Here is a 12,395-nt window from a genome sequence, read left to right as displayed (position 1 = left end):
ATGCCAATAAAATATTCTGTTCTGTTCTGTTCCTTTACCCTTTGAAGGATTTTCTTCAAACTTGGCTCAAATGTTCACCTGAACAAGGCAATATGCAAAGCCCATACCACCACTATCCCTCAATATATCACGAAAACAAATCTATCATAGCACTAGCTTTGTTAAAATGATTAAAATTCCTTGTATATATACAGCTGTAAAACCAGCATGCAATTGACTGTGATATACATTTTATATTGTTGGCAGCATTTACTCTGTGGAAAAAGAATTGTAAGAAAAGAAAATATTTAAAGGTTCCCTGACAAAATGTAAATATTGGCACCAAAAATGTTTGTTTACATTCCAGGGTGTAATTTGAAGATTTTTAACAATCAAGAGTTTGCGGCACTACTTGCCCAGTCTGTAAATCAAGGATTTGAATCTGTATACCAGTTAACTAGAATGTGTACTATACGTATGAGCTTTGTCAAAGGTTGGGGAGCTGAATATAGGTGAGTAAAGTCATTCAATTGATCATGTATACACTGAATATAGGTGAGTAACGTCATTCAATTTACCATATATACACTGAATATAGGTGAGTAACGTCATTCAATTTACCATATATACACTGAATATAGGTAAGTAATGTCATTCAATTTACCATATATACACTGAATATAGGTGAGTAACGTCATTCAATTTACCATATATACACTGAATATAGGTGAGTCACGTCATTCAATTTACCATATATACACTGAATATAGGTGAGTAACGTCATTCAATTTACCATATATACACTGAATATAGGTGAGTCACTTCATTTAATTTACCATATATACACTGAATATAGGTGAGTAACGTCATTCAATTTACCATATATACACTGAATATAGGTGAGAAACTTCATTCAATTTACCATATATACACTGAATATAGGTGAGTAACGTTATTTAATTTACCATATATACACTGAATATAGGTGAGTAACTTCATTCAATTTACCATATATACACTGAATATAGGTGAGTAATTTCATTCAATTTACCATATAAACACTGAACATAGGTGTGTTTTCATTCAATAAACCATATAAACACTGAATATAGGCGAGTCCTCATTCAATAAACAATATAAACACTGATCATAGGTGAGTCACTTCATTCAATTTACCATATATACACTGAATATAGGTGAGTCACTTCATTTAATTTACCATATATACACTGAATATAGGTGAGTAACTTCATTCAATTAACCATATATACACTGAATATAGGTGAGTCCTCATTCAATAAACAATATAAACACTGAATATAGGTGAGTCACTTCATTCAATTTACCATATATACACTGATTATAGGTGAGTCACTTCATTCAGTTGACCATATATACACTGAATATAGGTGAGTCACTTCATTTAATTCAACCATATTAACACTGAATATAGGTGAGTAACTTCATTCAATTTACCATATATACACTGAATATAGGTGAGTAACGTCATTCAATTTACCATATATACACTGAATATAGGTGAGTTACTTCATTCAATTTACCATATACAGTAAAAACTCTGAAAACCGGACCCTCTGAAAACCGGAATCCTCTGAAAACCGGACCATTTTAAAAGTCCCGTTTTTTCTCCCTATATGTTCATTGAAAAAAAATCCTCTGAATACCGGAACCTCTGAATTCCGAAAACCGGACGCTTTTCTACGGTTTCTAATGCTAAACATGCATAAAAAATCCTCTGAAAACCGGACAGCATTTTAAAGTGTCAACCTTCTGTGTACTTTAATGTAAATCTAAACATAATCTCAACTTGTGACATGTTCAAATACCTGGTAATGGTCATCTCCTTTTATCTATGTGTAAAACCTCTGACAACCGGAATCCTCTGAAAACCGGACTTTTTGTCAAGTCCGGACAGGGTCCGGTTTTCAGAGTTTTTACTGTATACACTTAATACAGAGCTCCAGATAGCGTGCGTATAAGCGTAAAATACGCATAGAAAATCTAAAATACGCATCACTTTCAAAATTCGTGCGTCACAGTTACGCACAACAAAATGAAAATACGCTCGTGTTTCAAAATTTATGCGTGAAAGAATAGAAGTGTAAACATTTGATATGTAGAAAGAAAATGTTTTGAGCATAAAAATACAATATATTTCCATTTAATTGCATTGAAAACTGTCAACAACGCATGTTAAAAACGAAAGTAGCAGGAAATACAGAAGGGAGGTAACTCCCGTAGATCAACCTGTGAATTTATTGATGAAATTTGTGCCAGATAATCGTTGTAGGAGTTAACACAGTATTAAGTTTGTTTAGGCATATATTGACATGCTAATGCCTCAATATAAACAAAAATATATTTTAATTTCTTTAACTTTTGTTGTTGGAACAAAATAACATGTTTTTCACTTGCAGTTTTGTACTCAATATTTTAGTACCCAGTCTACAGTTACGGACAATTTTCTCTCAGACCAATACTTTTTTTAAGGAAAGATTTAAAAAATCTTTTTTATGTTTCTTTAATTCCAACTATAATTGTTCAAACTGGAGTACATGATAAGGTACATGCCAACAAAAATAAAAAAAATAAAAATATTGACTCCTAGAAAATAAAATAATTTCAGGGCTTCCACTAGTGGAAGTTTGGGAGTCATTTACTCCTTCATTTGGCCTGTGACTTAAGAAAATCAATACTTTTCCTTCTTTACCTATATAATGTGACTTCAAATATCAGAGATTTTGAAGTCTTTGACTTCCAAATTTTGAAAATGGAAGCCCTGATAATTTTACTGTGTATACTCTGGAAATCTGACTTTACATGGCATGTTTTGTATTGTTTCACATTAAATCAGTATTTAATTTGTAAAGGTTTTTCTAAAAAAAGAAAATAAACAAACAAACAAACACACCAATAAGTTTAATTTGTTTATAAAAAATGCAAAATGCTTTTTTGACAGATTTTACCCCTTAAGTTTTTCAGAATTTGCATTTTACCCCTCACTCTAAATTTTGAGGGGTAAAAACCCCTTGGCCAAAAAAATTATCTGGAGCTCTGTTAATATAGGTGAGTCACTTCATTAAATTTACCATATATACACTGAAAATAGGTGAGTAACGTCATTCAATTTACCATATATACACTGAATATAGGTGAGTAACTTCATTCAATTTACCATATATACACTGAATATAGGTGAGTAACGTCATTCAATTTACCATATAAACACTGAATATAGGTGAGTCAAAATTGACCATATAAACACTTAATATAGGTGAGTCAAAATTGACCATATAAACACTTAATATAGGTGTGTTAATTCATTAAATTGACCATATAAACACTGAATATAGGTGTGTTACTTCATTAAATTGACCATATAAACACTGAATATAGGTGATTTTTCATTCAATAAACCATATAAACACTGAATATAGGTGTGTTACTTCATTAAATTGACCATATAAACTTATGACAGATGTATTTCATTGTATGACTGCAGGAGACAAACAGTAACAAGTACACCATGCTGGATAGAAATACATTTGAATGGACCTCTACAATGGTTGGACAGAGTTCTAACACAGATGGGGTCACCGGGCTTACCCTGCTCCAGTATGTCATGAAAATATCAACCTTAAATGTTGGGCAGACATTTCACATAAATAGATGAATAAGAATTCAAAATCGGCATGTTCATAAGCTTTATGCTGTGCATAATGTGTTAAAAAGTTTACACAAATGTGTTATAAAGTTTACACACAAACTAGAGATAATTGACATATATGTGTACATTTTTATTATTTGTATACAAATTATGACAATATTGTGATCATGAATTCATATGTGTACATGTACAATCATGGTTTTAAACTTCACTATACCATAATGTGTTTTTACTATCGTAGAGATTTGTATCTGTAGTTCATTACATATAAATAGTGGTAATAATGAGTTCTCTTTGAGATTCTCATGAAAAAAGTGTCAAGTTGTATTTGTTAATATGTAAGGGTCAAGATTTTAAGTCCCAGCCCAATGCTGAAATAAATGAATTTACAAGAACAGATTGTAAGGATTTTTTTCTAAGAATAAAACCCTGTAGAGTTTAGTGATACAAGTCTGAAATCAATGATAAAATGTTTGTAATAATATTTTAGAAATAATATATTCTAGATGTCTATAAAGGATAACTATAATGGGCCATTAAAAGAAGTATTTACAAAGTTGTGTTTTATGCATTATTGCATTCTAAGGTTTCACATTAAGTTCAGATAACTCCTGTGACTACTTTAATTAACCCTGGATCTCTCTTTAAAAGATTGAGAAAGTACCTTAAATCTACTAACTTTGGTACTTTACTATGATATTGGCTGAGACAGTTAGACCATTAACAGAGCATGTTTACTATTGGCTGTGGCAGGTAGACCAGTCTCAGAGCATATGTCTATTGGCTGTGGTAGGTAAACCACTCACAAAGCATGTGTACTATTGGCTGTGGCAGGTAACCAGTCTCAGAGCATATGTCTATTGGCTGTGGCAAGTAGACCAGTCACAGAGCATGTGTACTATTGGCTGTGGCAGGTAGACCAGTCACAGAGCATGTGTTCTATTGGCTGTGGCAGGTAAACCACTCACAAAGCATGTGTACTATTGGCTGTGGCAGGTAGACCAATCACAGAGCATGTGTACTATTGGCTGTGGCAGGTATACCAGTCACTGAGCATGTGTCTAATGGCTGTGGCAGGTATACCAGTCACAAAGCATGTGTACTATTAGCTGTGGCAGGTAGACCAGTCACTGAGCATGTGTACTATTGGCTGCGGCAGGTAGACCAGTCACAGAGCATGTGTACTATTGGCTGTGGCAGGTATACCAGTCACAAAGCATGTGTACTATTGGCTGTGGCAGGTATACCAGTCACTGAGCATGTGTCTAATGGCTGTGGCAGATAGACCAGTCACAAAGCATGTGTACTATTAGCTGTGGCAGGTAGACCAGTCACTGAGCATGTGTACTATTGGCTGCGGCAGGTAGACCAGTCACAGAGCATGTGTACTATTGGCTGTGGCAGGTATACCAGTCACTGAGCATGTGTACTATTGGCTGTGGCAGGTAGACCAGTCACTGAGCATGTGTACTATTGGCTGTGGCAGGTATACCAGTCACTGAGCATGTGTACTATTGGCTGTGGCAGGTAGACCAGTCACAGAGCATGTGTACTATTGGCTGTGACAGGTAGAACAGTCACTGTGCATGTGTACTATTAACTATGGCAGTTAGAACAGTCACAGAACATTTGTTTATTAGCTGTGGCAGGTATACCAGTCACAGAGCATGTGTACTATTTACTGTCCCAGGTGGACCAGACACAGAGCATATGTCTATTGGCTGTGTCTGGTAGACCAGTCACAGAGCATGTGTACTATTGGCTGTGGCAGGTAGACCAGTCACAGAGCATGTGTCTATTGGCTGTGTCAGGTAGACCAGTCACAGAGCAAGTGTACTATTGACTGGCAGATAGAGCAGTCACAGAGCATGTGTACTATTGACTGGCAGGTAGACCAGTCACAGAGCATGTGTACTATTGACTATGGCAGAACAGTCACAGAACATTTGTTTATTAGCTGTGGCAGGTAGACCAGTCACAGAGCATGTGTACTATTTACTGTCTCAGGTGGACCAGACACAGAGCATATGTCTATTGGCTGTGTCTGGTAGACCAGTCACAGAGCATGTGTACTATTGACTGTGGCAGGTAGACTAGTCACAGAGCATGTGTACTATTGACTGTGGCAGGTAGACCAGTCACAGTGCATGTGTACTATTGGCTGTGGCAGATAGAGCAGTCACAGAGCATGTGTACTATTGGCTGTGGCAGGTAGACCAGTCACAGAGTATGTGTACTATTGGCTGTGGCAGATAGACCAGTCACAGAGCATGTGTACTATTGGCTGTGGCAGGTAGACCAGTCACAGAGTATGTGTACTATTGGCTGTGGCAGGTATACCAGTCACTGAGCATGTGTCTAATGGCTGTGGCAGGTAGACCAGTCACAGAGTATGTGTACTATTGGCTGTGGCAGATAGACCAGTCACAGAGCATGTGTACTATTGGCTGTGGCAGATAGACCAGTCACAGTGCATGTGTACTATTGACTGTGGCAGGTAGACCAGTCACAGAGCATGTGTACTATTGGCTGTGGTATGTAGACCAGTCACAGAGCATGTGTACTGTTGGCTGTGGCAGGTATACCAGTCACAGAGCATGTGTACTATTGGCTGTGGCAGATAGACCAGTCACAGAGCATGTGTACTATTGACTGTGGCAGGTAGACCAGTCACAGAGTATGTGTACTATTGGCTGTGGCAGGTATACCAGTCACAGAGCATCTGTACTATTGGCTGTGGCAGATAGACCACTGACAAAGCATGTGTACTATTGGCCGTGGCAGGTAGACCAGTCACAGATCATGAATGTGTATCATGGCTGTGGCTTTGGTAAATAGTATAGCATACTGTTAGTCTTTTAAACTTTGCTTAAATTATAAAAGTCGAGAATGATATTGTTTGAACTCATACAGTTAGCATTGTTGTTTTTTTTCTATCTATTATTATATGATTGGGGAAGTAAAGTTCTGTATTTTTTATGAGATCTATTTGTTGGGAATGTAAGAATTTTGTTATATATCATCATCATAGTGCTCCTATTATTTTGTGTTAATGAATTTTGAATGCTGAAATGAAGATTTTTATTCATTTGATTAAATGTATTATCATGTATTAGCATGCCATAATTGTTCAGTGTATATAAATATGTAATATTTTATTCTCAACCTTTATTAATATATGCATGTTAAAATATGAAATAATTGGAAAAGGAGTTTTCTTGTTGAGAAGGATAAATGTTGATCCTAAAACAGCTTCACTGAGGTTTACAAGCCTAGATAACATTTGTAACCCTTACATACATCAACTTTGCAACTTAAAATGGAACGATATGGAGTGGGGTGGGGAAGTAGATCAACTTGGCCACTTCAAATGGAACAATATGGAGTAGGGTAGGGAAGTAGATCAGCTGGGGCCCTTAACATGGAAAGATATTGGTGAGGGGGGAAGCAACATATTTGTATCAAATTAAAAATTAATATTTAGTGCAATTCTTAACCTGATATGAGTTTATAAAGCCTTTTTGTACAATAAAAATAACAATGGGAGTGAATGATGTAAAATTTTACATTCTGTATAGACATATATTACATGGTATAAGATTAAAAATACATATTTCACGTCCAATCAAACTCTTTATTATTTGCTTACTTGATCACAGTAGACTTGTGTTAGCCTTGTTATTTTCATACTGTGTGTATGTAGCTCTAGTTATTCTAATAAGTAGACTGCATAGTGATTGATAAAGAAGTTTATTTTGGATAAATGAAATATATTTAACGTCAGCACTCCCTTAATGTTCATACTTTCTAATGAGGAAATTTTCATTAAACTGTCTGTATTATAGTCCAATGTATTGTTTCTGTGAGATATGCATAATGTTATCAGCAAAACAGAGAAACATGAAGACAGCTTTTGTTGTAAAGTTAATAGAAGATTCTCCTTGCAACAGAAATGTATAAATCTAGCATTTAATAAAGTCTATATCTGTTGTAAGTTCACCACATAAAATGATTCTAAAATGTTAAGGTAATGATGTTTCAAATTTCATTATTGTCATCACTTTTGAAAATGGGTTTTTTTTGCTACTTTAAAATCAATTTTCCTTTATTTCTGATACAAACAAAAGATATATGTTGTGCAAAATGTGGTTGATTGCAGCCAGCTTTAATATCTTTCTTGTTTTCTAGTTTATCGGGATATAGATATACAAAGACATAATACATTATTTCTGGTCCTTATTGAAATTTTTGTATATACTGAAATGAAATGAAGTTTCATAGTCTGCAATTATTGAAATAATAGCTCTCACATATCTCAAGTTATATTGTCCTCAGATACAAGTATTTTACCGTATTGCTGAAGCAGCTGTATGTTTCCCTATTTCTGAAGAAGCTTCATTTTTTCCCTATTTCTGAAGAAGTTTTGTTTTTCCCTATTTCAAAAGAAGTTGGTTTTCCCTATTTATGAAGAAGTTGGTTTTCCCTTTTTCTGAAGAAGTTGGGTTATCCATATTTCTGAAGAATACAGGGGAGGGGGTAAGGATGATAAGTTTTTCTTAGGGTAAGGAGTAGTGGTAATATTTTTTCATAGGGTTGGGGGGCGTCAGTGGCCGAGTGGTTAAGGTCGTTTACTTCAAACCACTTGCCCCTCACCGCTGTGGGTTCGAATCCCGACAGGGACTTTGGATTCTTTCATGTGAGGAAGCTATCCAGCTAGCTTACGGAACGTCGGTCATTCTACTCAGGTGCCTGTTGGTGCCTGAAATAATGCACAGAAGGGTACCTGAGGTCTTCCTCCACCAGTAAAGCTGGAACGTCGCCAAATGACCTATTCTGTGTTGGTGTGACGTAAAAGCCAATCAAACAAAAATCATAGGGTGGGATGTTAAGTAGTGTTTATAAACTGTCTTTGGACAGTTTGAATGGTTTAACTTTAACTCTGAATTATTGAATTTTAGCTGAAATTCATTGTTTGATAAATCAAGGATATCAAGTCATAGTTTGTATAAAAAATTGTAGACTATAATTGTGTTGTATAAATATTATATATAGATGCTTTGCTTGCTTGGTTGGAAAAATTGTGATAACTTTTTATGATGATGATTATTGATAATTATACACTATTGTTCATTTATACTATATTTTTGTGCATGTATAATGTGAAATCACTTTATAGTTATATTCAATTTCTTTTTACTGCATTCTTTTTATTGTTAGGGAAAGATTTAAGTGTACAGGTTATATCAAACTTTATCATTATATAATGTATAGTAGATAAAGTGGTTACTAGTATATATCAGATACCATCACATGACAGGGCTATGTGATAAACTGTCACATGACAGGGCTAGGTGATAAACTGTCACATGACAGGGCTAGGTGATAAACTGTCACATGACAGGGCTAGGTTGACAGGGCTCAGTGATAAACTGTCACATGACAGGGCTAGGTGATAAACTGTCACATGACAGGGCTAGGTGATAAACTGTCACATGATAGGGCTAGGTGATGAACTGTCACATGACAGGGCAAGGTGATAAACTGTCACATGACAGGGCTAGGTGATAAACTGTCACATGACAGGGCTAGGTGATGAACTGTCACATGACAGGGCAAGGTGATAAACTGTCACATGACAGGGCAAGGTGATAAACTGTCACATGATAGGGCTAGGTGATGAACTGTCACATGACAGGGCTAGGTGATAAACTGTCACATGACAGGGCAAGGTGATAAACTATCACATGACAGGGCTAGGTGATGAACTGTCACATGACAGGGCTAGGTGTTGAAACAACTGTTTCTCACCAATCCTTCTAGTTCATGATATTGTCACCATGCTGCATCTGTGAAATGGTCTTCTGACATTGTTCATTGACTAAGAAATTTCACATCAATGATTCAAACAGTAAAGAATCTGGCCAAACTGTTAAGGTTTGAAGACTGTCCCTGTCTCTATACTGGTAAAGGCTGTCCTGTCTTTATAATTCTACTTGTATTCTATATTCTTATATTCTGTAGGGTTAAACTAAGTAGTTAACAGAGTCATAAGTTTTTCTCTCGGATCATGTACATTGTATATGATATTGTTTAGTTTTTGTAATTCTCCAAAGTTTATTATACATGTACATGCTAAATGTGTTCTATTTTTATGTAGGCATAAATTGTATAGACTTTGCTGTATATATTCTTCTTTGGGGATATAATCTTCCCCATCAATGGAATATTATCTCAATATAGACACCTGCGCTGTTTTTATCATGATCAATATGAAAAATATCTTATTTGGAAGAGAAAATATATAAAATATTTCACTGCTCATTATTTTCAAACTTTCACCAACACATCTGTTTACTTTGTTACAAGTAAATATATGATATACATGTATATTCTAAAGATACCTGAGATTTTATATACAGAAATTCACAATACAAAACATGTGAAATTATTTGATGAAATCACCTTGAGGTAACATAGGTTTCGTATACATGTATTCATAATATAACATTTTTTTTTCCTAAATGGAAAGCAAAGTGTACTCTGTAATGTAAGATATGTGGGCAGTAATGTGAAGGTATACATTTTTGTATCTCATTAAAAAATGAAGTATCTGCTCTCAACAATGAGTAGAAAATTAGATATGTTATATAATAAATATGTGGAATTTTACTATTGATGTTGTCACATATTGTAGACTAACTAGATAATGATTGTTAAATTATATAATTGTGATATGACTATAACAGTATGTTATATGTCAACATGGGTGAAACAATGAAAAAAACAATAAAATCCCGGTTGAACATTTTTTCAGAGTAATTTTTACAATTTTATACTGTCAAGTGCATTATTTAAGTTCACTTTCAAATTTACAACATTATCCATATAATGTATACATGTTTCTCATGTTCCTATGAATTGTTCATATACCTTCCTAGTCTCTATTACAGACTTGTTAAGACTTTTGGTGATCCCTGTTTGTGTCTGAGAAGCTTCTGGGGTCTTATTTTCCCATTTTACCTCAGAGGGCCGAGTTTGTTATCTAGGGATCTTCCTGTCCCAAAATTTTGAAACCTAACAAAAATTGTACATCAGATTGCTACAAATGGTAGTTTGTGAGGGAGCTCTTTGTTAAGCATACAGAAAAGAAGAAAATTGCTACCCACTTGTTATAGTAACATTAAACGTATTAAATGACAGGGAGACTATTAAAGAAACTGATCTAGAAGTGTTTATATTATACACCTGTATCACATTCACAAATATGATGCAACAGACAAAAATTTATATGGCTATTCAGTGTACAGGTATACATGTAAATATGTTATTATAGGGAGTTTTATAATCTTGTATATGACTCTCATAGAATTTACTAGAATGGATCATGCAGGGTGCTTTTGAAAAATCTGCTCAAGTCAAATACAAGACTCAGATCAAGATCACTACCTTTAATAAAATGTAACAAATACTGAACCATGAGATTTGTCATCGTAGGAAAATGAGAAACACATTATATGGATAGGGTTAATTTGTTTGTCAGAAATAATTTGGCAGTTGATTTTATATTTAATCATGATTGTAGACATTTGTTAGATAAATTATCATTTTCTCAGCTTCTGTAGGCTTTATAGGCTTTTTGTAAAGCTATATGTATTATTTTTACATCATGGCCTGAGCTATTTATAGTATTACGTCACATGACCTGATCATGTGACACTTTGTTGTCTGTTAGCTTGTTTTAAAATGATTTTTTTGTTAAATACATTGATATTGATGAGGTATTTGATGCTAGTGCTAGTAATATTAAAGTGTGATTGATGATTGTAATGTCCTTAAAATTTCTGTAATATTCCCTGCTCTAGTGGTCTAAACTGTACCATCACTATTGTACATGGAATTTTGAAATGTCTTGAATTGAAGGATTTTAATTTTAAAATATTTTTTATTAATCTGGCAACAACAATGTATTGGTGTTCAAACTGGTTTGTTACAATACTGGTAACTGATTTAGCCAAAATGTGAGATTAAGTGAATGAATATAAATGTATGTGAAGAATTTCAAAATGTCACACCTTAACTTGTGCTCTTCAAACATGAGCTTTAATTATCGGTTAATGTTTTTTTTCTGTAAGATTATCTCAGAATTAATACAAATTTTATATGAAAAAAAAATCACTAAATTTGTGCGGGGTGCTGTTTTGAAACAACTAAAAATTCAAGCTAATTAATATTTCATCATTTATATGAGGTTTTATTTAGCTCATGATCTGTGCATATTTTCTTTATTTCCTTGTTTCTTTTTATAAAACTTTTGAATGAATTGAGGGGAAAAAAAAGGACAAATTTCCTGTTTTATAGCATTATATTGATTTGACTGGTTTCTTTCATGCTTGCATTTTGCCATGGTAGATTATTTTGCTGTAAGAGTGATCTCCCTTTGTTTCTTTGATATTTAAGTATTTAATCATTTATTTTTCAAAGAATTCTAACTTAAGCTCCTAATCTGAAGATATTATTTTTTCATTCCATTCTACAAAGAAAGAAAGGGAAGTAATTTCTTGTGTATCTTAATTGCTATAAAAAGCCAAAGCTTATTGCTAATTTTAGATTATACATGTGTATATAGTATGTAAATAATGAGCTTAATAAAGCATCATTTGCTTGTAAACCATATTGTCAGTTATTATCAAAACATTTGACTGAGTCATTAAATTTGCTTTAAACACCT

The 12,395-nt window shown here is 34.1% G+C and overlaps 1 protein-coding gene across 18 annotated transcripts in view; it reads left to right on the top strand.

The window, feature by feature from the left end:
- Positions 1-12,395, top strand: part of LOC132731996 (mothers against decapentaplegic homolog 3-like) — a 64,965-nt gene extending 52,570 nt beyond the window's left edge. For 3 of the 18 annotated variants that reach the window (XM_060718313.1, XM_060718296.1, XM_060718315.1), the window contains 3 exons: positions 347-491; positions 3,503-5,960; positions 6,452-12,395. In XM_060718313.1, coding sequence (XP_060574296.1) covers positions 347-491; positions 3,503-3,626 — 269 coding nt within the window. In that variant the 3' untranslated portion in view covers positions 3,627-5,960; positions 6,452-12,395. The remainder of the gene's footprint in view (positions 1-346; positions 492-3,502; positions 5,961-6,451) is intronic. The other 15 variants (XM_060718308.1, XM_060718311.1, XM_060718310.1 and 12 more) reach the window with 15 other exon arrangements.

Source organism: Ruditapes philippinarum, unplaced genomic scaffold (genome assembly GCF_026571515.1).
Source record: "Ruditapes philippinarum isolate M1 unplaced genomic scaffold, ASM2657151v2 ctg3128_1_1_1_1, whole genome shotgun sequence".
NCBI classification, from domain to species: domain Eukaryota; kingdom Metazoa; phylum Mollusca; class Bivalvia; order Venerida; family Veneridae; genus Ruditapes; species Ruditapes philippinarum.
This window is presented reverse-complemented; position numbering and strand designations above follow the sequence as displayed.